The 26,587-nt window shown below is 44.8% G+C and overlaps 2 protein-coding genes, 1 long non-coding RNA gene and 1 pseudogene across 4 annotated transcripts; 3 read left to right on the top strand and 1 right to left on the bottom strand.

Moving 5' to 3' along the window:
* The first annotated feature begins 470 nt into the window (after nucleotides 1–470).
* Nucleotides 471–4,706, top strand: LOC123070845 (heat shock 70 kDa protein, mitochondrial). The gene is made up of 6 exons (XM_044494214.1): nucleotides 471–664; nucleotides 1,810–1,883; nucleotides 1,966–2,044; nucleotides 2,131–2,700; nucleotides 2,916–3,536; nucleotides 3,863–4,706. The coding sequence occupies exons 1-6, from the start codon at nucleotides 602–604 to the stop codon at nucleotides 4,508–4,510; spliced, it is 2,055 nt and encodes a 684-aa protein (XP_044350149.1). The 5' UTR covers nucleotides 471–601; the 3' UTR covers nucleotides 4,511–4,706.
* Nucleotides 4,707–5,904: 1,198 nt separating this feature from the next.
* Nucleotides 5,905–10,024, top strand: LOC123070844 (uncharacterized; annotated as a pseudogene).
* A 4,632-nt stretch (nucleotides 10,025–14,656) lies between these two features.
* On the bottom strand, nucleotides 14,657–15,228 carry LOC123065695 (oryzain alpha chain). Its single transcript, XM_044488932.1, has one exon. The coding sequence runs from the start codon at nucleotides 15,153–15,155 to the stop codon at nucleotides 14,691–14,693; it is 465 nt and encodes a 154-aa protein (XP_044344867.1). The 5' UTR covers nucleotides 15,156–15,228; the 3' UTR covers nucleotides 14,657–14,690.
* A 390-nt stretch (nucleotides 15,229–15,618) lies between these two features.
* Nucleotides 15,619–24,786, top strand: LOC123070843 (uncharacterized). 2 transcript variants are annotated; one of them, XR_006433968.1, is made up of 9 exons: nucleotides 15,619–16,133; nucleotides 16,555–19,980; nucleotides 20,065–20,196; nucleotides 20,294–20,443; nucleotides 21,023–21,102; nucleotides 21,910–22,074; nucleotides 22,586–22,706; nucleotides 23,331–23,411; nucleotides 24,275–24,786. It is a non-coding gene; the product is annotated as an uncharacterized lncRNA (long non-coding RNA). The 2 variants fall into 2 exon arrangements; XR_006433969.1 differs by having other exon boundaries at nucleotides 23,331–23,470.
* The last annotated feature ends 1,801 nt before the right edge of the window (nucleotides 24,787–26,587 follow it).

Raw genomic sequence — 26,587 nt, 5'->3', positions numbered from 1 at the left:
TATGTTTGAAAAAATAATAATTTCTTTTGTTACTAGTGGCGCACCATGTGTCTGGTGCGCCATTAGTGTCTTCCACACTAATGGCGCACCAGCACATGGTGCCCCACTGCTATATAGTAGTGGCACACCACATGTCTGGTGCGCCATTAGTGACCATTTCATCTATAGCCCTTTTCCTAGTAGTGCATAAGAGATAATATATGTAACATAATTTTTTGTCTTTTATAGTTCAAAACAATATTTGTTGTCCTTTTTTAAAAAAAAACGGTCTTTTGTCTTCTCTAAATAACATGGAATGTATAACCACCACCAAAAAATGGAATGTATAAGGAAATCCATTGGCATATGGAAAACCGTTCTGAGGGAAGTGTAGAAAAAAAAGGTGGCTAATCATTCTTGGGCCAGGTTAACCAAAGTGACCGGAATAAATGGAAAAATTGCTAGCCCATCTTTCCAAAGATCCGGCAATGAAGGCCCATGTCGCCCATTCGCTCCTCTTCAATAATTAGACTCCCGTCCTCCCAGAACCCAGAATACACGCGGCCGCTTCCCATCCCCAACCCTAGCCGCCAGCAGCTGAGGAACAAGGAGGCAGTCCGGGATGCGGCGATCAGCTATGGCGCTCCGCTCCACGGCGGACCGGTGCTTCGGCCACCACTCACCGGTTAGTTTGTCACCTCCTACAGGAGTCTCGTCCTACCTTCCGTGCTCCGGCCATGTCGCCTAGCTCCCTCTCGGGCCATGTCGCCCAAGCCCCCCTCCGACCCCAGTACCCTAGGCCTCCGCTAGTCTGGCCTCCGTCCATGGCGCCTCTCCGCGCCGCTTTAGATTTACCTCCGTCTGGCCGGAAAACCCAACCGAATTTCCGGTTCCCAGAGGCCTGCAGGTTAACTCGGTTGTCATTTTCGAAAAAAGGAAGCGATTAAATATCTTAGAAACCGAGCCGGGGTAGTCGGAATTCTCACCGCTGCTGCTTGACCATGTTCGGATTTTCCCACTTCGATTAGAATAATATTGTTCCTACAATAGTGATATACGGGCACTTTGCCTTTATAGATGTACGTACATATTATGCTGTCTGGCGATTTGGCTTAGCATTAGCCGTGTTGTTGTGTTGCTTTATTTTTGCGCATGGTTTTGTAAGAAAGAAAACGTGCTGTTGGCAGATCGGTTCCATTGTTTTTGTCAATAAGCGGATCTGTGCTGCATATGCTGTTTAGCTAGCATCACAGCATGTGAAGATCAAGGTTGTAGCAGTTCATCGTAGAAATTGACATGGTTGTCATAACAGTAAATCAAGAAATAAGTTCAACCTCAATTTTTCTGCGAATGTTCTGCATGTCTCCTTAACAATCTAGTTTATTCCACCCAGTGCAACGCAGTGGGCGTGACATCCTATCTCTGCAAGGCATCAACCAATGCATCTCTTGATGATCACATGAAAATCTCCCTATATCATCATCTAAGCTTGAAATAACGCAATTATACCAGTTATGTAATGATGTACTGCCCCAGTTACCCAATTCTGAAACCCGTCTTGTTCTGTTACATTCTCAATTCTCATGCAAGTCAGGAGTTCTCATCTCTGTCTTTGGTCCCTTTTCTAGTTTTTCTTCCATCATCCGTGTTAATCTTATGCAGGTTGCAATTTCTATTCTTTGACATTTATTTATGCTCCTATTCTGCATAAATCTGCCAACATAGATCTTAACATTCTTAGAGTTTAGCTTTATATATCAAGTTGCAAAGCAGCATATTTCTTGTTCCATTTTACTGCCTGGCTGTTCATTAAACTTACTTGTGTTTCAGTTGACGAACGTTATTCAATCAACATACAGTGCAAACATTGGTTCAAGATTGGGAAGTCTTGCAAGAGCTTTCAGGTAATAACCTCGTCCTTGTTTACACAATCTGATGGAGATGTTTGCAGCATGCATCTAACTTCTCCATGTTCTCTTTTTACAGTGCAAAACCACTTGGAAATGAGGTTATTGGGATTGATTTGGGAACAACAAATTCATGTGTTTCTGTTATGGAGGGAAAGGTGAATGACCTTCTATATTCTTTCTGCAATGCTATCTTTTCAGCTCATTACTTAACTTTGTTTAATAAACGAGTAATATACTGCAGAATGCAAAAGTGATAGAGAATTCAGAAGGCACTAGGACGACACCATCAGTTGTTGCCTTTAGTCAGAAGGGCGAGCGGCTTGTTGGAACTCCAGCCAAACGTCAAGCAATTACCAATCCACAGAACACCTTCTTTGGTACAAAGCGTATGATAGGGCGTCGCTTTGATGACCCACAGACGCAGAAAGAGATGAAAATGGTTCCATACAAAATTGTGAAGGCTCCAAATGGTGACGCTTGGGTTGAAACAACAGACGGCAAGCAGTACTCACCGAGCCAGATTGGTGCATTTGTGTTGACCAAGATGAAGGAGACCGCTGAATCTTACCTTGGCAAGTCTATTTCGAAGGCTGTGATCACAGTTCCAGCTTACTTCAACGATGCCCAGCGGCAGGCAACCAAGGATGCTGGTCGAATTGCTGGACTTGATGTCCAAAGGATCATCAATGAACCAACTGCTGCTGCTCTGTCTTATGGAACAAACAACAAGGAGGGTTTGATAGCTGTATTTGACCTTGGAGGTGGTACCTTCGATGTCTCCATCCTTGAGATCTCCAATGGAGTTTTTGAGGTTGGTATATATAACTCTGTACTACCTTTTAGTACTCCCTCCGATCCATATTATTTGTCGCTCAGGCAGATGTATTTAGCAGTGAAATACGTCTAGATACATCCATTTCAGCAACAAGTAATATGAATCGTAGGTAGTAGTAAGTTTCAATAGCTAGAAATGTCAGATAATATATTTCATGCTTTTTTCTGATGTGTTGCTTATGTTGCTGTCAGGTGAAAGCAACAAACGGTGATACTTTCCTGGGTGGAGAAGACTTTGATAATACTCTATTGGAGTACCTAGTCAGTGAATACAAAAGATCTGATAATATTGATCTGTCAAAAGACAGACTAGCTCTGCAAAGGTTGCGTGAAGCAGCTGAGAAGGCAAAAATTGAACTCTCATCAACTGCGCAGACTGAGATCAACCTTCCTTTTATCACGGCTGATGCTGCTGGAGCAAAACATTTGAATATAACATTGACAAGATCAAAGTTTGAAAGTTTGGTGAATGGTCTCATTGCAAGGACTAGAGACCCATGCAAGAATTGTTTGAAGGATGCTGGTATAACCACAAAGGAAGTTGATGAGGTTCTTCTTGTTGGTGGCATGACAAGGGTTCCCAAAGTGCAGGAAGTGGTTTCAGAAATCTTCGGCAAGGCCCCCAGCAAAGGAGTCAACCCAGATGAAGCTGTTGCCATGGGTGCGGCTCTTCAGGGTGGCATTCTCCGTGGAGATGTCAAAGAGCTTCTTCTCCTTGACGTAACCCCCCTTTCACTTGGTATTGAGACTCTTGGTGGTATCTTCACCAGACTGATAACCAGGAACACTACAATCCCCACAAAGAAAAGCCAGGTCAGTGAATATGGCTTTATTGTGGAGCACTTTGGTGCCTTTAATGTTTGTTCCAGTGCATCCAACAATTTTATCATTGGGATTGCGTAGCTCTGTTAGGGTACTTTATCTTCTTTGGAAGTTTTTATGGTGGCTTCCTGTGAAGAGTCTGGTATTGCGCATTGCATGGTTTTGTGGTACCTACTTGTTCATTATAGTGTTAATTTCCATCTACAATAGATCCTTGAAATGTGTTATTTTAGTGAAGTTTTCTTTGGAATGTGATTTACCTGTTCATGTCTGATTCTTCTGTGGGGCTCCTCCTATTCTGGCTGTGTTCTCTGCAGGTGTTCTCAACTGCTGCTGACAACCAGACGCAAGTGGGTATCCGTGTCCTGCAAGGTGAACGTGAGATGGCAACAGACAACAAACTTCTTGGCGAGTTTGATCTTGTGGGCATCCCACCAGCCCCAAGAGGACTGCCACAGATTGAGGTCACGTTTGATATTGACGCCAATGGAATTGTGACGGTCTCTGCAAAGGACAAGGCCACCGCAAAGGAGCAGCAGATCACCATCCGATCGTCCGGTGGGCTTTCTGAGTCCGAGATCGAGAAGATGGTGCGGGAGGCTGAGTTGCACTCACAGAAGGACCAGGAGCGCAAGGCCCTCATTGACATCAGAAACACCGCAGACACCACCATCTACAGCATCGAGAAGAGCCTGGGAGAGTACAGGGACAAGATCCCCGCGGAGGTCGCCACCGAGATCGAGACGGCGGTTGCTGATCTCCGCGCGGAGATGGCCTCTGACGACATCGAGAAGATAAAGAGCAAGATGGAAGTGGCCAACAAGGCGGTCTCAAAGATCGGGGAGCACATGTCTGGTGGTGGTGCGGCTGGAGGCGGCGCGGCTGGCGGTGGTTCCCAGGAAGGAGGCTCGCAGGGCGGAGGCGACCAGGCCCCAGAGGCCGAGTACGAGGAGGTGAAGAAGTGAAGCTGCCCCAGCAGCCCAACCCAGTTATTAGCTAGTCTTGAGGAACACTAGGGATCTTGTTGGCTGTAATAAAATTTTGCTCCACTGAGGCATGTGAAACATGCTAAATGCTCTTAGCGCGCACGGTACTGCCTTATTGTATGACTTGGTTGAACTAGCGTGTTCTTCGCTTTGAGTTACGTTGATGTTGTGGTTCTCTGCTTGGAGTGGTGCGTTGGTATTATGTGATTATGCTCATCGGTATTATTTGTTCACGCCTGAAATGTGGAAGCACCGGAAGCTGAGTAAGATGGCTATGCATTTCTGTCGGCCGGTGTCAACACCGAGTACATGTCAGGTGCAGTTTTAGGTTCTAATGTAGAACAAAATTAAGTGTTTAAACAAGTTGGGATGTAGTTTTTCGCGTCGTATTTTTGCTTTGCTTGCAAAGCGTGCCACGAAAAACCTTGAGCTGGCTAGGAGGTTTAACAGAACAAGACCGGAAGGTTCTCACGACTAGTTAATTGCTGGGATGCAGTCAAAACTCTAGAAAGAAAACTACTACTACCACTTGCAGAATCATGTTGCTACGGAGGGTTTCAAAGCGCGTACAGATTAACTGCTACCCAATCCTTGCACCCAAGTTAACAAACATGTTCAATCACGTTCATGTATTGGAGATCATTGCTTCCGGGATAGCGATATTTCTTGCACATGTGTAGCTGCTGGGCGATTATAATTCCTGCTCACCCGATCACCCCTTCACTATCTTGAATGGGAAATTGACCAAGCCGTCCAAGTAGGTGATTTACCGAAGGGAAACAGTAGGTGATTTACCTACTGAAAATCATACTACTACTAGTCTCTACTACTATTAAACAAGCAAACATTATTTTCTCTAAGTGCACCCCGTCTAACGTACACACAACAACACCAAGTAATCACAGCCTCACGATTAGGCTAACTTATTCCAATCTAACCGTCAAACAACAACTAAATATCCCAAAAAGTACGTTTAGCAATTTAATGTGGCGGACGAAAACTCTGCGAGCGAGCGAGCGAAAAAAAAATAGAAAGGTTCAATCGGCAACCACGTAATCGCACCCTTAATTACCGCTAACTGCCCACCCAATCCCACCTCGAAATTAGCGCTAACCCAAATTTAACCCTCCCAGATCTTGGTCTCAGGAAATCCACCGGGGCGTCCCTGCCCCATCCGGCCGCCTCCTCCATGGCGACTGGCTCCCATCCGGCCGCCTCCTCCATGGCGAGAACCGTGTCCAGAGGAGGACCATCACGACCATGAGTTCCCCGTCGTCGTCTCTCTCCGTGCTTAACCGGTGTGCTGAAACCCCTCCCAAGCTTCGCCTGCTGCTACCCCCGACACAGCAGCATGGATCTGACGTCTCCCCGGCCGTCCCGAAGCGGCGGCCCATGGGATCCGAGCGAAGAAGAGGCCTCGCGATATGATGGCCTTGGTTCTCCTCTTATGCAGGCTAGATCTTGTTGGCCTCAAGCAGCACCACCAACAGGATCCAGGCGAGCATGCGGCTGCTCCTCCACCGTCATGTGACGCGTGTAGTGGCCGTTCACCGGGAGAGACCGAGCTCCACGATCACCACCACTCACTTGATGTGCATGTACGGCCAACCACCCCATCTCCCTCTTAATCCATACATCTTTTCTGCCCTCATATGGCTGCATGTAGAGGTAGAGATTAGAGAGCATATGCACTTGCAAGCCTTTCGTGTTGAAGACATGTCTTGGAATCAACTGACTCACGGTACCATTATGTCACCGTTTATTTAGACATCTGCATATTACTGTTGCCACTAAAACTCACACTCATTGCCTCAACGCCGCACACGTACGGGAGTTGCCGCCCCCGCGAGGATGTGAATGCACGAGGGCGGCCGCTGGCAAACGAGGCCGCACTTGCGCCCACATGGGAACGGCCACATCAGTTGTACGCTTGCTTTGATATATGAGTTGTACTGAATTTTGCTATATTCAAATTGATTTGGTCAGTTAGCAGCGTGCATGTCTCTTGAACTGACATGTGTTTGCTTAATTTAGTGAGGCTCATTATATTTGGTAAATGCAAAATTCAGCAAAGTATACTTTGTGTGCAGCAAGTTACCGAGGTAGGCTGACTTACGTACGCCCTATATATGCAAAATTCAGTAATGTGTCATACATCTCAAGGTGCATGCTTTATGTGGGATTTACCTGATTGTGCAGTACAAGGATTGGATTATTTTTCATTGACTTGTTTGAGGACAGGACTTAGGCTTTGTTTGTGTTACGCTCTCACCTCTCACTAACGCGACGCCGGGCATCGATCGAGTTGCAGGTCCACACGCCATCGACAAGTCGACCCGCGAAAGAAGCTGGCCCTACCGATCAGGATGACATCGATGAGGAGGAAGCAATGGTGTGACGTCATGGATCCCACCTGTAAGTGCGTGAGTGTGTGGCTACAGTTTTCTACAATATTGTGAAAACCACGATGTGTTTGGCAGTCACGGTATTTGCCACTATATTTGGTGATCCGGTCATCAATATGTTCATGTTCTACAACCCTATCGGCCCCGGGCAAAGAATCACACACTTTATCATAGGCGAGGACTGGTCGTGGCTATATGCAAGTGTGGTCGCCGACACCCAGGCAGGCTCAACGTATCGCATGCATACACGGGCTCTTTTCTTCATACTATGCACCTTGAATTCTGTGAGATATACACGTACATTGCTCCCAAGTACATTGCTCCCAAGTCATATAGAGGTTAATGCTCAATCTTTGTTTCATTTTTAAGAAACTAATTGGTGATGCTTTGTACATAATAGTCAGGATCTGGTTCACATGACTATGTTGCCCTGCATAAATGATCTTCACCACTCTTTATACCCTTTTATATATTGTTTGACATTTGTACTTTTCTATCTGCAGATGAGTAAGAGAAGAAAAATGAATGTGCCCCTGTTTACATCAAGAGAATGTACCCCATATAAGGACCTAACAAACACAACTATGGATGGTAGTGCTAATATCCCACATAATCAAACGGACGATCCTAAAAGGAAAAGTGTTCAATCATGGTATGCCAATGTCGGATGAGAAGAAAGCGGAATACAACGCGAAGTGTCATATATCCTGACAACAAACGAGAGTTGCAGCTCTAGACTGTCTTAACCAGGACCAATTATCACAAACATGTGTTTCTCCGTTAGACTGTGCTATGGTTCATCTCTACAACAGTTTCCCTATCTAACATCATGTGTATCTAAGTGCAGCTTCTGGTCAGGCCCCACTTGTTTCTGGCGATCCCAGGTTCCAGTCAAATGCAATAGGATATGTAATGCTTATTTGTCACATTCATTCATTATGTACTAACTCTTCTCTCCTGTGACGGTAATGTGTCACAAATTCATCAAAAAATGTGCCACTCCCTCTGATGCTCCCTCATGGTGCTAGAAGAACTCCCAGGTCAGAAAAATTATCACGGTTGCTTCAACATTTATCTCTTCGAGCTGTAATAAGAGTTTTGCGACAAGGCTGCCTTGCAATATAATGTACGACCGTATTATTTTCTAAAGATTTTGTATTGCCTGACCATTAATTTGGCTTCAAATGCTCCTGATGAGGCTTGAAAGTTCATTAAGTGTGGTAAGACCACTCTCACATTCAGGTTTATTCACTTTTATATTTCTATAAAGGGGCTTGCCAATCCATCTAACACACCATAGAGAAAAATAGTGTCTTCCAGAGAGCATGACAACTGAAATGCATCTGACACACCTTTGGGCAGGGGAACTTTGTGAAACACGGCATGGTCATGAAATGTCTTAGAAAATCAATTTATAATGAGAAGTTATGTTCTAATTTGCTCCAGCTTTACAATTTTTGAAGATGTCAAGCCTTGAGGCTCTTTTGTTCAGTGTTGCACATGTCAAGCGTCGGTCCTAAAAGAAAGAAACAACTAAAATTTCTGGAAGATAATATGTACATATGCACATTCTTGAAACAACTTTAGTATCTAGAAGATACTATGTACATTCTTTATTATTTTGGCAAGTAAAGGTTATTTATGGTCCACATTTACTTTTTGTAAGTTGAGATCTAATTTTTTGGATGAAGTTGTGATTATTCCCACAATTATTCAATGTCTTTATTACCTCACTTACATTTTTGTTCATTTTATTGATATATTTTCTTCCTAGGACGGTTGATAAAAACATAACCATGATAATACGTGCGTTGCACGTGCATGTTTACTAGTACTAGTAATAACTAAAATGTGCACTTGTAGTTACTAGAAGAGTTAGCTAAGTTAGCCTAGCATACTTATTACATAAACCTGAGGCTACCGTACCTAGCCCTGTTAGCTCTATATGCAGTAACAATGCCATTTGGTCCTTGAAAATCTTTCTGCGCCTGAAGAGGCTAGGCGCTAGGGGGTTCTATCCTTAAAGATGGAAGTCATTTCTGCAGATCCAAATGCTCCAGGAGACCAGCATGAGCAACTCCATGGTCAACCCTCGTACACGGTACATGCAAGTCAAAACGATCCAACGATGGCACACAACGACACCACATCGAGGTCCAAATTAACTAGTAGCACAAGTGGAAAGCGCGAAGACCAACGACTTCTTCCACAGCCGCAGCTCCTTCGCGGCAAAGCAACACAGCCAATCAGAGCCGAAGATGCCCACCAAACCCACAGCACTTCACCACTTGCCTACACGACCAGGTAAAAATAATCTCAGCTCGCAACCGCACGAGCCAAACCCACAGCTCTTTATAAACCCAGACTGCAAGAGTAAGGTAGACACCACACACACACACACACACACAACACCCCTCGTTTGTTGACATCTCGCCGCCGGTGGCCATGGAGGGGTCCTTCATCACGACGGAGCTCGGCGACACGCTGGCCAAGGTGGCCGTGTTCCTGCTCGTCCAGGGTCTCGTGTTCCTGATCCTCAGCAACTCGTCGGACGTCTTCTCCAAAGATAAGAAGCTCAGGTCGCTGAGCTTCCGGTCGATGCGGTCCATGAGCGTGAGGCGCGTGCTCGCGCCTCCTCCGATGTGCCCGTCGGCACCGACGAACCCTCCTCGCCTTCGCTGCTGTCGTCGTGGTAGTCGCGCCGCTCTGCTAACAGCGAGGATTGAATTGCTTGGAGAGTTAGCGGTTGCTTAGTTCTGAACGTATGGACAGTTCCCCTGTTCTGAGTTGTCGTGGATTCTTAGGCTCTGTTCGGAGTCACTACAACTCCTAAAAATACGATGAGCTGCGGAGCTTCCCTTTCCCAACTCCATGCTTTTTTAACTCCAGCTCTGGGAGTGGAGTGATGGAGTGGAGGGTCTCCGAACAGGTTCTTATTGTGGATTTGTGGTTGAGATCTGAGAATCATATTTGAACTCCCATTATGTTAGATTAGGTGGGATCTGTATATGTAGATATGTACATTGAATTGAATTTGGTGGATGGATTATTTGATTCTAAAAAAAGTGTCTGCTCTCAGTTGTGATTATGGTTCTTGAGTTTTTGTTTCGTTTGTAGTAAACTTCAGTTCCCGGTTAATACACCAGCCAATACAACACCGAGAGCAACTTTAATGGGAGGACCCTTGTCCGTTTGAGTCATCCGGACAGAAAATGTCGCCCAACGGGGTGATCCAAATGGACGTCCGTGCCCGCCTGCTGTTCGTCTCCGACCCAAACCTGACCCAAATCTGGAAACAAATGGGTACGAAGCGGACGAAAGCAGACGCTCTCGTCCACCGCTGTCGCCCGCTTGTGTCCGCCCCGGGTCCCATATGTCAGCGACTGCATTTTTTGCCTCCACAACACCATTGCGATTTCTGCCCCCACAACGCCCGCTCGGCCGCTCCTCGGCGACGTGCGCTTGGCCGCTCCTCGACGACGTGTGCTCGGCCGCTCCTCCGCGCTGGAGCGAGGCCACCGGCGCAAGTCTCCTCCGCGCGCTCGGCCGCTCCTCCGCGCCGCAGCGAGGCCGCCGGCGTAGGGCTCCTCCGCGCGCTCCTGCTGGGGCTCGAGGCCCGGACGACGGCACGAGCAGAGGGTGGTTGCAGCAGAAGGCGCGAGCAGAGGCGCAAGGAGGAGAGGAGGGGCGGCGCGAGGGAGAGAGAAGGGGCGGCGTGAGGGAGATAGAACGGGCACCGCGACGAGGAGGGGACGGGCGGCACGAGGGAGAGAGGAGGGAGCGGGCGGCGCGAGGAAGAGAGAAAGGAACAGACAGTTTGGGTCTGCTTTTGTGCCGCGCATTGGATAGAACGCTTGTCCGCCCCATGTCCGCTAGGCAGACAGGTGACCCAAACGGACACGAAACGGACAAAACCCGTGTCCGTTTGGGTCTTTGCGATGGAGTTGCTCTGAGGTATTTAGGTAATTCTTACACTACCATTCCGCATGAATGATGAGCTATCTCAATCTAAAAAGAAAGTAATTCTTACACTAGACCAGCAATATTAGTCTGTTCTGCTGTATTACGTTTTTTTCACTCGTGCACTTACCAATGGGACCCACCGGCCAGGAATCTTGTCAAGAGAGCCAAACAATGGTTTAGAGCTACACGCAAAACCCGTAAACTATGTGTTCTGCGCAAAATTGACCTCGATAATTAATCATTTTGTGATATCCTCATTTTAATGACATGACAAAATAAAACCCAACCCTAGAAAATGAGACAAAAAAACTATGTTTGACTCAAATGACGAAATAGGTCATCACATTCCATAACATAGACTTTTGTTTTAGAAAAGGAGGACGACCCCCGGCCTCTGCATCTGGACGATGCATACGGCCATTTTATTAATTATTAACACAAGACCTTACAGATTCATACATCAGTATGACTAAAGCCACCAACTAAGCAACATTTGTCGCTATCCCTATCCAGTTGATGTTGGGGTGCAGAAAGTCTGGGCATAATACCAAACAGAACTCACAGCCAAACCTAACATCCAAGACTTGAGGTCCCAACCAGGACGCCTGCCGGGTATGGGCACCCACCAGTCCGGCGTGCTCCTCAACCAGGACGCCTGCCGGGTATGAGGCCGCCGCAGCCACGTGCCACCAATCCATCTTCAGAGTTGTACTGCTGCATCAACCTTGTCCGGTCTAGCTGCCGCCGACGCCACCATGACGCCAGGCAGCGTCACCCTCCTGCGCGAGTCCATCTTCGTCCATCAGGCGTCGAGTCTCCACTGCCCCACGCCGTCGAGATCCGCCGTAAACAAGGACCTATGGCATAATCATATATTGGATCTCAAATTTCAATGTTAAAAACAAGTATCATGAAATCGCGTATATTCATTTAAAAAAGCGTAAACAAGCACACATCTCCTGAGCCGCTCGCTAGCTACTCGTGGGGTGACTAAGAAATTTGTTGTAAATCTTCATATGATACTTCTAAGGGTAGGGTGGCTGTTTTGGCTCTGGGGACCATGTGCTCCTTGATGAACAGTAAATTCAAAACAAACAGAAAATAAAGTTTTAAATTCTGATTTTTTTGTAGATGTTCATATTAGTGTAACAAGCATGCTTGACATTTTTCATGCGAAACGGGATAGCAATGCTTCGTAAGTGAAAAAATTAATTAAGTGCAACATTTGACGTTCAACTTGTCTTTTTATACATGCGAAAATGCTTAAGTTTTCCGCCTAAAAATTTACATATAGCATTTCGGTGTGACAATGAACACATCTATTTGTTTCGGAATTTTTTTACATTTGTAAAATACATTTTTGGCACGCAGTAGCATATCCTCCCGAGAGCCAAATAGGTTTTACGGTTTCTAAGCTATTTCATACAAACTAAACAAATATCTAACTCTAGTGCTGTCAACAGCCGAAGCAAAGCAACCGGTGTGTATTTGGTTGTACCATATGCATAATTTACTTCAAGCACAAATGCCGCAAATGAGAAGGTAACTATGAATATAGCAACTTATCATTTCATTAACTAAATCTATCTTAGTTAGAATTTAACCTTATTATTGTAGAGTTTGGCAAAATTAGACTCAAAGACATTGACTGTGATTTACCTTAGAGGCATTCGAGGCCATCCCAGCTTTATTTTATACCGGAAAAGGTTTTTGCCCCACTTTATAAACAAAGCAACCACCAGAGCTAAGGTCCAACAAGGTTCATGCCGCACACAACGCACACAAACACGCCGTTACACCAGGTTCTGCTGAGGGCACACCTCAACAATCCCAAGAAAGGAACAAAAAAGCTTTATTTTATAAGTTTGGCTCTTCATCTTAATGGCTGAGTTATGTGCTGCTTATGTAGTTGAGCAGAGGAAAACCATATAAAAAATGTTTCTTATGTGTATTTCCCTACACTTGTGTCATATTTTTCTTCCGAAAAAGCTGGAGCTTCGTATTAATCAAACATCATAGTTACAAGGAAACTCCTAAAAGAAAAGGAAAAATACAATCTAGTCCTCAGCCAATCCTCTACTGGTCTACCCTCTCTACCCCGCGCGTCTCGATGGCGTGTGGATGTTGCTGCCGTTGAAGTTCCATATAGTCACTGATAAGAAGTACTATCCATGCGACCAGCCGGGAAGTGACGGTGACGTCAATCCTGAAAGATCCACGGCTCAGAGAAGAACAAGACGCTACGATGATAAAAAAAAACCTAGACACCCGCCCGAGCTGATGGAGTAACCAAATCGGCTTTGTTGCTCCCAAAGCAACACTGACCCGACGAAGACAATGTCAATTTTGACAGAGTTGATGCTTATGTTTAATCTAGCTTCTTCATAATTTTGAATATATGTATGTGCACCCGCAGAAAAAAGAGAGAAGAATATATGTACGTGCGTGCTTGAGATGGATGATGTATGGATGTGAACAGGTTTGTTGTGAACAATTCAATTTTGAATATTTCTTCTTTTTCAAGTGATATAGCTACAAGGACATGGAAGGTTTTGACAAAAAACCCCCCCGAAAAAACTAGCACCAATTTCCTTTTTATAGCAACTATCTTGATGGACAAGGTATGAGAGACAGTTTCACCCATACAATAGTCATGGACACCTAACAATCCAAGACAACTACAAAAGTTCAAAACCATCAGTTATAGGTACCTATGCGAGACGGTTGTCAATCAACAACTGTCTTCAATAGGCATCAGGCGGCCGAGACGGTCACCTACCGATAATTGTCATGAATAGGCACTTGCGGTTGGAAAACCCGCCCTTAGCTTTACGTGGCGATTGCCTAGAATTGCTGCCATAACTGTAATAGACTGGTATATTTTGCAACCGCCTCAACATGATGTTTTGTATTAGTGAAGTACAAACACGATTTGTTTCTTCTTACCTTGGTGTATAAGAAAGATTGCTTCGAAATGTATGCAACATAATTCTAGGCTTTTATTTAGAGGATTGCAAAAACGTCATAATAGAAAGATTACTCAATATCCGAATGTCATGTTCACTTGATTCATAAAGGATTGTATTTGCACCAAACTTTATCCGATTAAATTTATAAAGGATTCTATTGCCCCTAATTTTATTTGATTAAATCATGAGAGACACACATAAATCTTTTCATGAGGGTCATCTTTTCAGAGGATTTCCGAATGATATCCCCATAGTTTTTCGTCCCCGGCTGTAAGATCATATAGTCGTCCTAGTATTACATAGGAAGTAGAGTGCCACGACGAAAGTCGACTGGCTCAGTAGACAAAGTGTGTGTCAGTGGGACAGCTTGGGAGGCGCGGAGGCCTAGCGATCAGCATGCTGTCGCCACAACGAGTTAGCATCAGCATCGATCAATCAACTCACGCGTTCTTGTTGCTTCATCAAGACGCACCGTCCATTGCATCCCTGCGCGCATAACTACCATTCAATCCCTAGCTAACCGCCCGCTCCGTCCGTCGGCCTCCTCCGATCCGTGTTTCTTCTCTCCAGTAATGGTGCTACCTAGAGGCTATATATAGGGGATTGGTTTTGGTTCCGTGGTGGCCATGCAACTAGCAAGACTTATCTAATGAAGTCATAACAATTCAAGATTTTTGCCATATCAATCGCTTAAAAACAAATGAAGTCTATCGATTGACTTCCATGGTGCAGTTCAGTCAGCGATAGGATCAGATTACCCAACAATTTGTGATGAAAACAATGTAAGAACTTATAAAGAAGTCATAGTAGAATATTTTACAATCAGCGAACACATATCCTAGTCCTACTATGGGTACCATCATCACAGATATAGATTGGAAGCATATGTGGATCACGTCCTTCTCTTGGTATATATGGCTCATGTCCCTGGCTCAGGGTTCTCCACTCCTCATCGGTGCGGTCGCTGAACATGTTGATGCCGAAAACTGCGTCGGGGCCGAAGGCGGCCTTGTGCAGATCGGCGTCGCGGAGTTTTTCCTTGAAGATAGCGTAACGGCGATCCTCCTCGCGAGCGGAGCTGTACTTCCTGCCGTGCTTGGCCTTCCACTCGGCAAACACCCGCCAAGTCTCCTTCTCGCTCATTTTCTTGCCGTGCCCTGCCTTAAACTCCGCCAAGACCCGATGGTGCAGCTCCCTGTCCGTCGTGTTCGCCACCGCCGCCGCCAGGGATACCAGCAGCAGCAGCAGCGCTGCCACCGCCATGACGGCCGTTGGGGGGCTCCTCATCGCGACGGAAGGTGGGTTTAGGGTTAGGGGTATGTGCGTGCAGTTGTTGGGTAGGTCGTCAATCGCGTGTGTGCTCTTCGATCAAACTCTGGATTTGGCGAAGCTCGGTGCTGTATGTATGTATCCAGAAACAAGAATAGAAACGTCGGATCAATCCTTGGAACCACCTCGTCCGTCGGATCAAAAAAAATCACTGCTGGAATGAATAGTTACCGTCTCATTCGTGCCACCGCGCGTAATTACGCTGCCCTGCCGAGGGCATTTTCGTCATTTCGCATCCTCCAGTATAAAATGGGGCCGCTCTATGGAGAGAACCCTAGCCGTCACTCCCCGTCCCGCCCCGCCGTCTCGCTCGCCCCGCCCCGCATTCTCGCTCGCCCTGCCCCGCCGTCTCGCGCGCCCCGCCCTGCCCCGCCGTCTCGGCCGCCCCGCCCCGCCTGTCCCGCTCGCCCTCGCCGTGGCCGATGACCGCGGCCCCGTCGTCCCGCCCCCGCTCACCGTGGCGATGCCCCGCCGCCTCGCCCTCTCTCTCCCCTTCCCCGCCCGCCCCGCTCGCCGTGGCCGGTGACCGCACCACCAAGGACCACCGTGCGCAGACCTTGGCGCAGACCCGTGCCCTCGTGCGACGGCGGCGGCAGATCCTTCCTCAGTGCCACGCCGCGCCGCGATGCCGCTGGCTTGGAGGCCCGTGTTCAGCAGCCGCCGCGGCGTCGTCGGCGCCGGATGCGGTGGCAGGCTCTCAGGGGACCGCTTGGCAGGGGGGGCCGTAGCGGGTTCCGGCCGTCCTCCTCACCATTATCACGCAGCGATCCTCCCCGCCCTAGCGCGGCCTCTGACCTCGACGGTGGCTGCTAAAACCGCAGGTCTCTCTCTCTCTCTCTCACTCTCTCCACTGCTGATCCCCCTTTTTGCAGCTCAGTATGCTAGGGAACGGATTCACAGTCACAATGGAGAACTGGGTGTGACATCCAGCCTCAGGTTGGTATTCTACCCCTCTGAGATGTAATCTTGTGTGCTGCAGTCTAACTTGAGGAGAGGGATTAACAATTTTTGTTTTCTTCTTGTGGAGGAGATTCTCTGATTTAGCTAGGTTCCAAAGAAGAGATTTTTCTTTGTCTTTCTTGATTTGTTTGTACCTTGCTGCCAACGAAGGCCTTGGATCTAGCTAATTATTTACAGAGCATATGTTTGTTGCCTTGCTTGGCTTGTTGGCGGTATTCTGCTCTATGTCCGTGTATGCGTAGAGGTGCTAGCTAAGATACATCTGTATGCATATATGTGTGTGTTTTCTTTGCTTCGGCTGAAGATGTACTGATTTTGCCCCAAAAGAAGCCATAAATATTGCAATTTGCTTGATTCCCACTTGTGTTATTGTTAAGCATGATTTCTTTTTTTCCAGGAGCTTATGTGATGTGTACATGTGTTGGTGCCTTTACAGAAGATCAATTATGCCTCCCTCTCGGTAAGCACGACAAGCTTTTACTTGTACCCTGAGACATGGTGTGGATTCTGTCAATATTAGGTTCTCAGCTACATGGAAGTGATAGTACATTTTAGTTCTCCATGCTTATTATCATTCTTGACAATTTTATATTTGCAGTGTTAGAAATTTTCAGTTCTCCATCCATGGTAACTATCAATATATAAGTCCAGTTCATGCTCTTCTAATTATACATGAGGGTATGAAAAATCCACACTCTTATACATTACTACTACTTTACTTCATATATGTGTCTTGATAAATATGTGAAGGACGTGAGGTGTCGCTGATGAGACCTTTGTGTTGGCCGGTGATCATGGGCAATGTTATATAGTTAGTCTGATATGTTATATGGTCCAGCTAGGTTCGAAGGAAGGGGATCTTTGGATCAGTCCCATATTCATGTTAGTTTTATAACAAATCGGTGAAAATTACCTCTATGTGTTGTTGCTTCAAGTTGAAGTTTGGTCACTTGTTTTTAGGTCTACCCTGCCGTCATTTCTATAAAAATAAACAAATTCTTTATTTATAGTCGACTGCCATTTTCCTTTTGGCTATGTGTTGGTCGCCCCTCATCCGTGGCTGCTCGCAGGCGCTCCCGCAATGCCGCGGGTAAATCTGGTGGTGGCCATAGCATTGCCAGCGGCTCTGCCTCTTGCGGTGACTTTGTAGAATACAGGTCAAGTTTAAAGCTTTCGACCGCGATGGCTGAAAAACCAAAGTAAATGCATCATATATATTAAAATAAATGCATGCGAATCATAGAAAATATGGTAAGCACCTATCCTGCAATTTAGGACTGGCGTGGTGTTGCTCTTTGTTGATAGAAATCATACTTGCATAGCTGTTTGATTGATTTGATTATAATCAAACTGCACCGTCATAATTTTAATACTGTGATTATTCAAATAAAAAATGATCAAAGAAATACATGTACCAAAGTCGCATTTGTTGAGATCATGAGTAGTCATAAAATTCTTGGTCATTATGTTTTTACATTCCTGGGTTGTGTGCATTTTCCAGAAATAAGAATAGAAGCTCCTCAACCCGCTCCTCAGTGATTTGGGATTCCTGGCCGTTGGATCTGGTTGCTTGATGGATCTTGGACCGTCGGATCGACCCCTGGAACGACCTCGCTCGTTGGATCAAAAAAAGTTACTGCTGGAATGAATAGTTACCGTCTCATTCGTGCCACCGCGCGTAATTACGCTGCCCCGCCGAGGGCATCTTCGTCATTTCGCATCCTCCGGTATAAAACGGGGCCGCTCTATGGAGAGAACCCTAGCCGTCACTCCCCGTCCCACCCCGCCGTCTCGCTCGCCCCGCCCCGCCCCGCCGTCTCGCTCGCCCCGCCCCGCCTGTCCCGCTCGCCCTCGCCGTGGCCGATGACCGCGGCCCCATCGTCCCGCCCCGCTCGCCGTGGCCGGTGACCGCGCCACCAGGGACCCCGGCCACTCGATGAGGAGGCCTGGACCTTGGCGCAGACCCGTACCCCCGTGCGGTGGCGGCGGCAGATCCTTCCTCAGTGCCACGCCGCGCCGCGATGCCGCTGGCTTGGAGGCCCGTGTTCAGGCAGCCGCCGCGGCGTCGTCGGTGCCGGATGCGGTGGCAGGCTCTCAGGGGACCGCTTGGAAGGGGGACATCAGCCTCAGGTTGGTATTCTACCCCTCTGAGATGTAATCTTGTGTGCTGTAGTCTAATGTGAGGAGAGGGATTAGCAAATTTTGTTTTATTCTTGTGGAGGAGATTCTCAGATTTAGCTAGGTTTCTTCTTGTGTAATTCCAGTGCCCCGCCGAGGGGCTGTAGCCGGCCGGTCGGAAGCCATTCTTTTTAGGGCGATGATGATTAACCATGGCTGAAATAAGTGTGCCTTTGAGCAATCGAGGCACCTGTGGGTATCAAGTTGGATCCTCCCTCGTGTCTCTAGAATCCTTTTTGATCTTGTGATACCTGTTGTTCTGCCCTTGGATGGTCATTCTTGTTGAGTGATAACCAGGACAGCTCGACTGTATAAACAGATTGATCTGGTGATAAGAGATAACGGGGTAGGTAATATGATTGAGGAAAGGAAAATCTGAGCCCACTATGCATTGGGCCCTGAACCCTTTTTATTTGATTTAAAGGTGTTGCTTATTTATGCTCCGGTGTTTATAGTCGTCTTATGTATAGATCTCTTCTTTCTTATATTTTTATTGCATATAAGTTGTTCTTGATTTTTTATTGTTTGTTGTTGGTCCTTAATTTAATCTGGTTAAGAGTAAGTTGGTCCTTGATTTAATCTGGTTGAGAGTAAGAGTAAGTTCCATATAAGTTGTTCTTGATCTTTTATTGTTATACTTGATCTAATCTTTTATTGTTTGTTTTTGGTTCTTGATCTTTTATTGTTTGTTGTTGGTCCCTTTTATTATCCTTGTGTGACACGGCTCTATAACCCGCTGAAAAGGTCTAGACTGGTTCATTTGCTTGCCTAATTAGAAATAACTCTCCATTTTGATTGTATCAATTTTTTTGGACAATATGGCCCTTACTGTTGTTGCATGGCAGGGTTGTCTTAACAAAAAGTTCTATCTATAGTTCATTCGGTGTTGTTGGAATAACATGATAATGTCCAGAAGAAGGATGTCAAAGTAGCGCAACCAACAATTTGTTTTCAAAGACTTCTAATTTTATCTTAAAACTATTAAGGTTGAGAAAATATGATTCACAATATCTAAAAACCTTTTATGCTATGGTTACTCTAATCAGTAATAAGAAAATACTTACTAAGTTCTATATATATGCATGTTGTGTAAATATATTGCTTAGGCTACTTGTGTGTTGGAGAATTATTAGATCATTTTCTGCATTAATACTGGCATCCACTCTTTCTTCTTTCTATATTCAAATTGTAGATAAAATGCATAAGTGGCATGCGCTTTGGTCCTTGTTTTCTCTTTATGTCGTACCACCTGTGATGATATTTTCTAGCTCTGTAATTTTCACACAGAAGGAGGGAGAGGGAGGGAGAAAGTACATTTAGTTGTTTCAATTTTAAACTACACTTGAGCCCATGTTCCTAATAGCCTCAAACTGATATATGTTTTGCCTTACATGAATTGAACTATGCTACTCTAAAATCAGAAAGCAGATAGCTGTAGGTTTAGTTTTTATTTAAAAGTAGTAGCTACCGTATACGTCAGACTGATGTAGATAGTAAATTGTAACATCTGCAAACCCTTGATGTAAACTAGCCAGTGTTTGTTCGTTAGTTTGGCAAAAATGTGTCGTTGTGGTCATGAGCCTCCAGTGAACTCCGAAGGACCTCCATTAGGAGGATGCCATCGCCAGACTGGCATCGAGCTGTGGTGAGCCCCCTCATCCTTTTCGCGTCCTTCCATGGGCCTCTCCTTCATGGTGCTGATATGGTGTGCTGCTGTCGGTGAGAGCAGGTGACAAGATGTGGTAGGATCCACCGGCCTCCCCTCCGACGAACAGCCCTTCTCCCTTGCCCTCAGCCTCGACACTGCCGCTGACGCCTCCGGCAGCAGGGAGGCATCAGCACCGATGCCGACAAGGAAGTGGTGAGCGTCCTCTCCACTTTTCCCCTTTTTTGCTTGTTGTGTGTCGGGCTGTGGCTCATGTATGTTTATTCTCCTGTATTCCACAACCTTTGGTTAGGGTTTAGTGCCAGGCTCCTTGCTACTGTAGCTGATGGGGAACACTGCTATGGGCTGCTGCATGGTGGCGGGGTTTGGGCATACCGCTGGTGCTCCTTCAGATTGGTGTGGATGCCTGTGCTCGGAATCTGCTGTATCTACGGGTTCCCAGGTTCTTCCCTTTCTCTCTGGTGGCCGGGGAAGGCATATTTTTCTTAATTGATCTAGGCGTTGTCAAATGCTACTGTAGCAAGTATTGTTTATACTGTATTTGTTGGTGCTTTGAGATGAACTTGCAGCATAAACATCGAGTTAGATGAAAAATCCTTCGGTGCCGATTCTGATTTAAACATTGAGTTAATATCGTCCACAACATTACATATTTTGATTTGAAGTTAGTCTGTACAAGCCTATGTTTATGCCCGGTTTGTGTTAATTATCATGAAGTTATTCTGTCACTTCTTTACTGACATTCTTTTTTTCAAGGAATGGTGTGGTACAGTGTCTAATTTTCAGCTGATCGCTTGTACAGAAAATTTTGATCCAGAAAAACCAAGTACTTGTACATGCACGCACAGCTTCCTCTCACTAAAAAAACTAAGTGCTTGTCTCTTTCACTTTTGTTCACATTTCTTTTAGAGTACATAAATTTTTGATTCAGATAAACTAAATACTTGTACAGGCACACAACTGGTTCCTGATTCACTTTGTCCTCTTTGTTGATGATCCTTTTCTTCCTATGGTTATGCAGGCTTGAGTCTCAGTTTGATCTTACAGTTCTACGGCTCAAAGGTTGATGACTGACATGAGGCACTACCCAGTTAAATCTTCGTAAGTTGTTGAGCATGAACTTTTCTTCTTAATTATTTTCATCTTCTTAGCCTTGCCACATCATCTCTTAAAAATAGTTTGAATCCATCAACTATGTGCTCTGCCTATGCAATTCATTGAACCGTAAGATTAAAACCTTCATAAGTTGTAGCCCTGTCTCCAACTAAATTCTGAATATTAACATTTTTGTTGGCAAAAGAAGAAAGATTTAATCATAGTTTGCACTAAATGAAAATGAGTTTTTTTTACATTTTGTTCACTCACTGGGAGGGTCACTATTTATATGCTTGCTTCAACTTTTCCGGATCACCATGTAAATCATTTGTACAGGAGCTCTGGAACAAGAAAAACAATAATCACAAGGATGGAGGCTTAACATGTATTTTGTTTGCCATCTGGTGTTTATCTAATTTTTTGATGGTGTGACCAAAACCAGATTACCTTTTCTAATGTTAGTATTGGAGTGTTATCTGCAATGGCATCTACTATATATACTAAAAGTAGTTTTATTTATCTTTTCTAAGACCACTTATTATGCTTCTATTTGTATCTATGACTTCTGAAGCAAGTCAACACCCACACAGGCAAACAAACCAAACTGCCGATAAAGTCACTGCATATAAGGAAATTTACTTTGCATCCAGTAGTGGGTTTAGGCTTGATAGAAGCTTGGTTGTTTATATTTTCAGAAAACTGGATCTATCATGATTAAGACATGGTCAACATGTATATATTTGGTTCTACTATGCCCTCCAGTGTTGCTTACCAATGTGATTGCTTAATGATTACTACGACATATCTTGCTAGGTCCAAGATGACAACAATCCTCTTGGTCTTAAAAATTTTGTCGAGGCGGCAGGGATCAAAGAATATCATATACATGTCTTCGTCTTCAAAATTAAAAGGGGAAACCATCTCTCACTGTGACCGTTGCTGTGATCTCTCCAATCTACGCCAATCTACAACAACATGGTACATATTTAAGAAATAACATCTAATAATATTATTAGTATTTTCTGTTCCATCAGGATATAAATCCGCAAAACCAGTTTGCTTCTTTTGTGTTTGTTTCTGGTAAAAAAGATACCATGTTTATATTTGGAAAATGGTGATTGCTTTGTTATTGCTTTAGCGTTTGGCATGATCCATATTGATGACCTTCGGTAATACACTGTGGTCGAGATTTTGTTATGGTACTTTGGATCGTTTTAGCTACCAACTAATCATATAATATCTATTGTTGGTTTCTTATTCCATAAAAGTGCCTTGCGATGCACTTAAGCTAACCACAATCCCATTGTTTTTGTCATAATACAACAAACTGCCATTTTTAATCTTATTACTATGTTCTTCTGTCTGTTGTTGTCGTCACTACCCCCTCTGGCCGAGATGGTCGTCGTCCCCTCTTTTGTGTTTTAGGAATATGCTCTTTTATTTTGCGAGCAGAAACCTTGATCAAGTTTATGTGTTGCCTGCTATGTAGTCTCTAAGTGCGGGCGGGTGGGTATCGGCAAGGAGGGCTGTCAGCACGGTGCTGGAGTTGGTCATTAGAGGTGCACCTATGCCATGTATGGGTCAATACTCTAGGAGGTTGGTTTATCCAGGTAATTGTTATACTACTGACGTAGATACGCTTTAGTTATCAAGGATTTTTGTATATTATATTATCAAGGGAAAATGATCTATGTATGCACTTCTTATGGTCACCTACGGTTCATAACCACTGTTATTCATGAAGCACATAATTTAACTAAAGTTTGTGGAAAAAATTGCCCATAGAAATAAACACTTTAGAGTGTTAGTGTGAAAAGGATGCAGAACATTTGTAACATTTCTTCCCATATTCATGAGACTTTCACTTTGCTGTTGCATTAGTCAAGTTTAATTTCATTACATATGTGTGCATGTATCAGTTTTCATATTTAAAGTGATATATTTAAGAATTATGAAATTTTTTGCCAAATTTTATGGGCACAAAACAGACGCATCCGGAAGCAGGACAAATGTCACTGATATTTTGTTGGTCATTTTTGGCGTCACATCTCAAACGGAAGTTGCCGGTGTGGGCTAATTTTAGTGGCGTGGGAAAATTACGGAACACATTGCATGATTGTAATTAGAGTATAATTATATGATTGCTTCATGCTGCTTTACCTCATGATGCTTGGTATATGCTCATCTTGTGGAATTTAACCTTTAGCTAATTATCGAATTGTTTCCTTTTTCAGGGTTCTCCTATGATGGAAGAGGTTCTAATCGTCTTCCAGTCAACGATCAGGGGACGAATGTACTCACAAAAAATGAGCCAGGTAGCCATGATCCGTTTGCAGCAAATTTGACTTCTGGCAATTGTTCTATGATATGTTGGGTGAGCATCCATTTTCCTGTTATAGAGTAGGTTCGCATAACCACCATTTTCTCTATACAAATAACCTTGTGGCATGTGTGATGTTGAGTTGCGGTTTTTGGTATGCTTACGGTCTTCTTTTTTCCTCTTTCCTTCCATTATTTTAATGTGCATTAATTAGAAGAATTAGATTTTATGAGATGATCTGGATTGTGCGTTTGGTGTTCTTCATTTATGCTTCCTATATTCACTGCCCCGTTTATATGTTCTGTTCATTGGCATGCCATTTAAATTACAGCCAGCTACATGAACCATGGCCCAAATTTACCTTGGTGTTAGTTGGTTTCTAATTGGTAAGGCCTCAAATGTTCAATTTTACAAGTGGATACACTGTTATGTATTTAATGGCTCATATCATGTTATGTATTTCTGTTATATCGTGTACTTCAATATTTGTATCGAAAGTATTTTCGAGTATGAGGACTATTATTTATTTACCCCAAGTATTTAGCATGGAATTGGAAGTCTCATTATTAACAGAAATACACTGTTCCTATTCTACCACTATGATTTAGTTCATGTGTTGTCATGGTCCAGGCAAGCCTGTTTGCAATTCTTAAAGATATAGAATCCCCATACTAATGCTGCTACTCTATTTGCTCAAGAGGTCTTAAAATGAAAGCTAGGCATGCTCTTCATGATAAATCGTGTTTTATAACCAGATCAACAAAGTTTTCTGTATTTCATGATTGAGAAGATGAAGTCATGTTTGCAAGTGTCACCCAAAAATACACTAATTATTTTTCATCCTGGGCTCATTTCCAGATCTGCTCTGGAACATTTTCCTACGGATAAGAGGGCCACAATAACAAGTGCATTCCAAGATTTTGTGAAGGCCACAGGGATCAAAGAATAACAGATCTGGGTCTTTGCCTTCCAAGATTATAAGGGGGAAACCATCGCTCACTGTCCATATGCTTTAAAAGCAAATCTCAAGTGCATTGCCTATACAAAAATAATTTTGTGGTCATCTATCTCACAAACTGTTCACATCAATTTCATATGGAATGGCACTCACGGAGGCAATTGAACCAACCTATCTATTGTATGCCTAACTATGACTTCGTAGTTTTATCGCCTCCATTGCCATTGTTGGCTTTTTCTCTCTTATGTTTCTGCTCATATTACTGAACATAATGTTAGCTAATTAGTTTTTCTATTCGTATGACCGTAGTGGATGCTGCCTTGCTTCTGGCACGGGTTAACTTTGATAGTCTCATGCCCATGTTTAACTTGATGATGTTACTCTTCTGGCACATATTGAATGTTTCTTCTTACTCTTGAACCGGCCAGATAATTGGTTGTTTTGTTACATGTGCTAAAACTTGCCTTCATACTGATACATCATGCCGTTTGATCTTCCATCGGTTGACCATATCGTTGGGACCGGCACCCTCGCGCCAAGGCGCGTTGCCGATCTAGTATAGAAGAGTCGTCGAAGAAGAGACCGAGACGCGACCGCGGATCAGGACATCGACTAGTACGCGTGCGCGACCTCTTTTTTTTAAATGAAAAGGTAGATGAGATTCTACCTTATATATTTCAAAACAGGCCAGGGCCTGGGACCAAAGGTCAATTACATGAAGCTTACATTAAGCACCGTAGTGCCATGGCTGTAAGCAGCCATTTGAAGGAGCGAAGAACGAGGCAAACAAGGAGAAAAGAGGATTACTACAAGGCTAGAACTAACTTAGTTCTTAGTTCTTAGTTCAGGAGGTACATCCAGCTTGTAATAGCATCATTGTCGTCCTGCTTGTTAGCCCGGTGCTGCGATGCCTGAAGGAGCTGTGACATATATCTTCTGAGGTAGAACGGGGGCCATCTGTTGTTGTTGAAGACCCTATCATTCCTCGCGTGCCAGAGAGTAACCGCAGCCGCAGCGAAAAGAATGTGCACACCTCTAGAGTTAAACCAAGCCCGCTGAGCTCTGTGCATAAAATGAACGATGTCCGTGGAGGTAGAAGCTAGGTCGTTCATATGGAACGCGGTCCAGATAACAGATGCTGGATAACAACGCAGAACAATGTGGCTGGCAGACTCGCTAGCAGGGCAAATGTCGCAGTCCTGGTGTTTGGTGAGTAGAGTCCAATGCTTCCGGACCATGTTATCCTTTGTGTTTAGACGCCCCCAAAAAGCTAGCCAGAGGAAGACAAGGTATCTCAAGGGAATGATCCTGTCCCAAACCCAGGAGCTGAACTCACAAGTCACACCTCTGAAGGTAACAAGATGGTAAACTTGAGAAGTAGTCAAAGGCTTATGGTGCATAGCAGAAAATCTGACATCCAAGCCGAGAGCTGCATCATTCGAGGGAGGCGGGGGCAGAATAGATTGCAATATCTGCAGTTCTTGGGCAGCAGTGGCAGTCAGGTTGGGGTGTAGTTGAATACACCAGATGTCGTTGCATAGTTGAGAAGCCATAGTACAAGCGCCATCCTTAGCATACGAGAAAAGGGCGGGCAACAAGAACCGAAGCCGCCCCGCGTGTAACCAGTGATCATGCCAGAAGGAGATAAGTTTGCTGGGGCCCGTTGAACACCTTGAAACTACCAAAACTATAGGAATGGAAGGTTTGAAGTTCTTCCATATGGCCGTGTCACGGTTTGAACACTTGAGAGGGGTGGCTTGCTGACAGTACTGCTGAGCAAACCATTGAAAGCAGGGGGTTTCCGAGGTCTGCAAAACTCTAGAGACAAATTTGGTGAGCAGAGCTTGGTTATGAGCAGGGAGGTCTCTGATGCCTAAACCGCCTGCAGATCGTGGGAGAGTGACGAACAGCCAGGCAACAAGGCACTGGCCTCCCTTGACTGTGGTCTTGCCTTGCCAGAAGAAGGCCCTCAACAACTTTTCCAACTTACTAAGGGATTCCTTGGGCCAAAGAAAACATGACATGTAATAACTAGGGATGCCAGCAAGGAATGAATTAACCAGAGTCAAACGACCACCCAAAGACAGGAAGGTGGCTAGCCAACCTGACAACCTCTTATCCACCCGATGTATGATAGGCAGAAGAAGGCCATGTTTAATCTTATGCAAAGAGAGCGGCAGGCCTAGGTATGTGCAGGGAAAGCTTGAAACAGG

The sequence above is a fragment of the Triticum aestivum genome, chromosome 3B (assembly GCF_018294505.1).
Source record: "Triticum aestivum cultivar Chinese Spring chromosome 3B, IWGSC CS RefSeq v2.1, whole genome shotgun sequence".
Taxonomy (NCBI): domain Eukaryota; kingdom Viridiplantae; phylum Streptophyta; class Magnoliopsida; order Poales; family Poaceae; genus Triticum; species Triticum aestivum.
The sequence above is the reverse complement of the archived record's forward strand: the minus strand, read 5'-3'. Positions and strand labels throughout refer to the sequence as shown.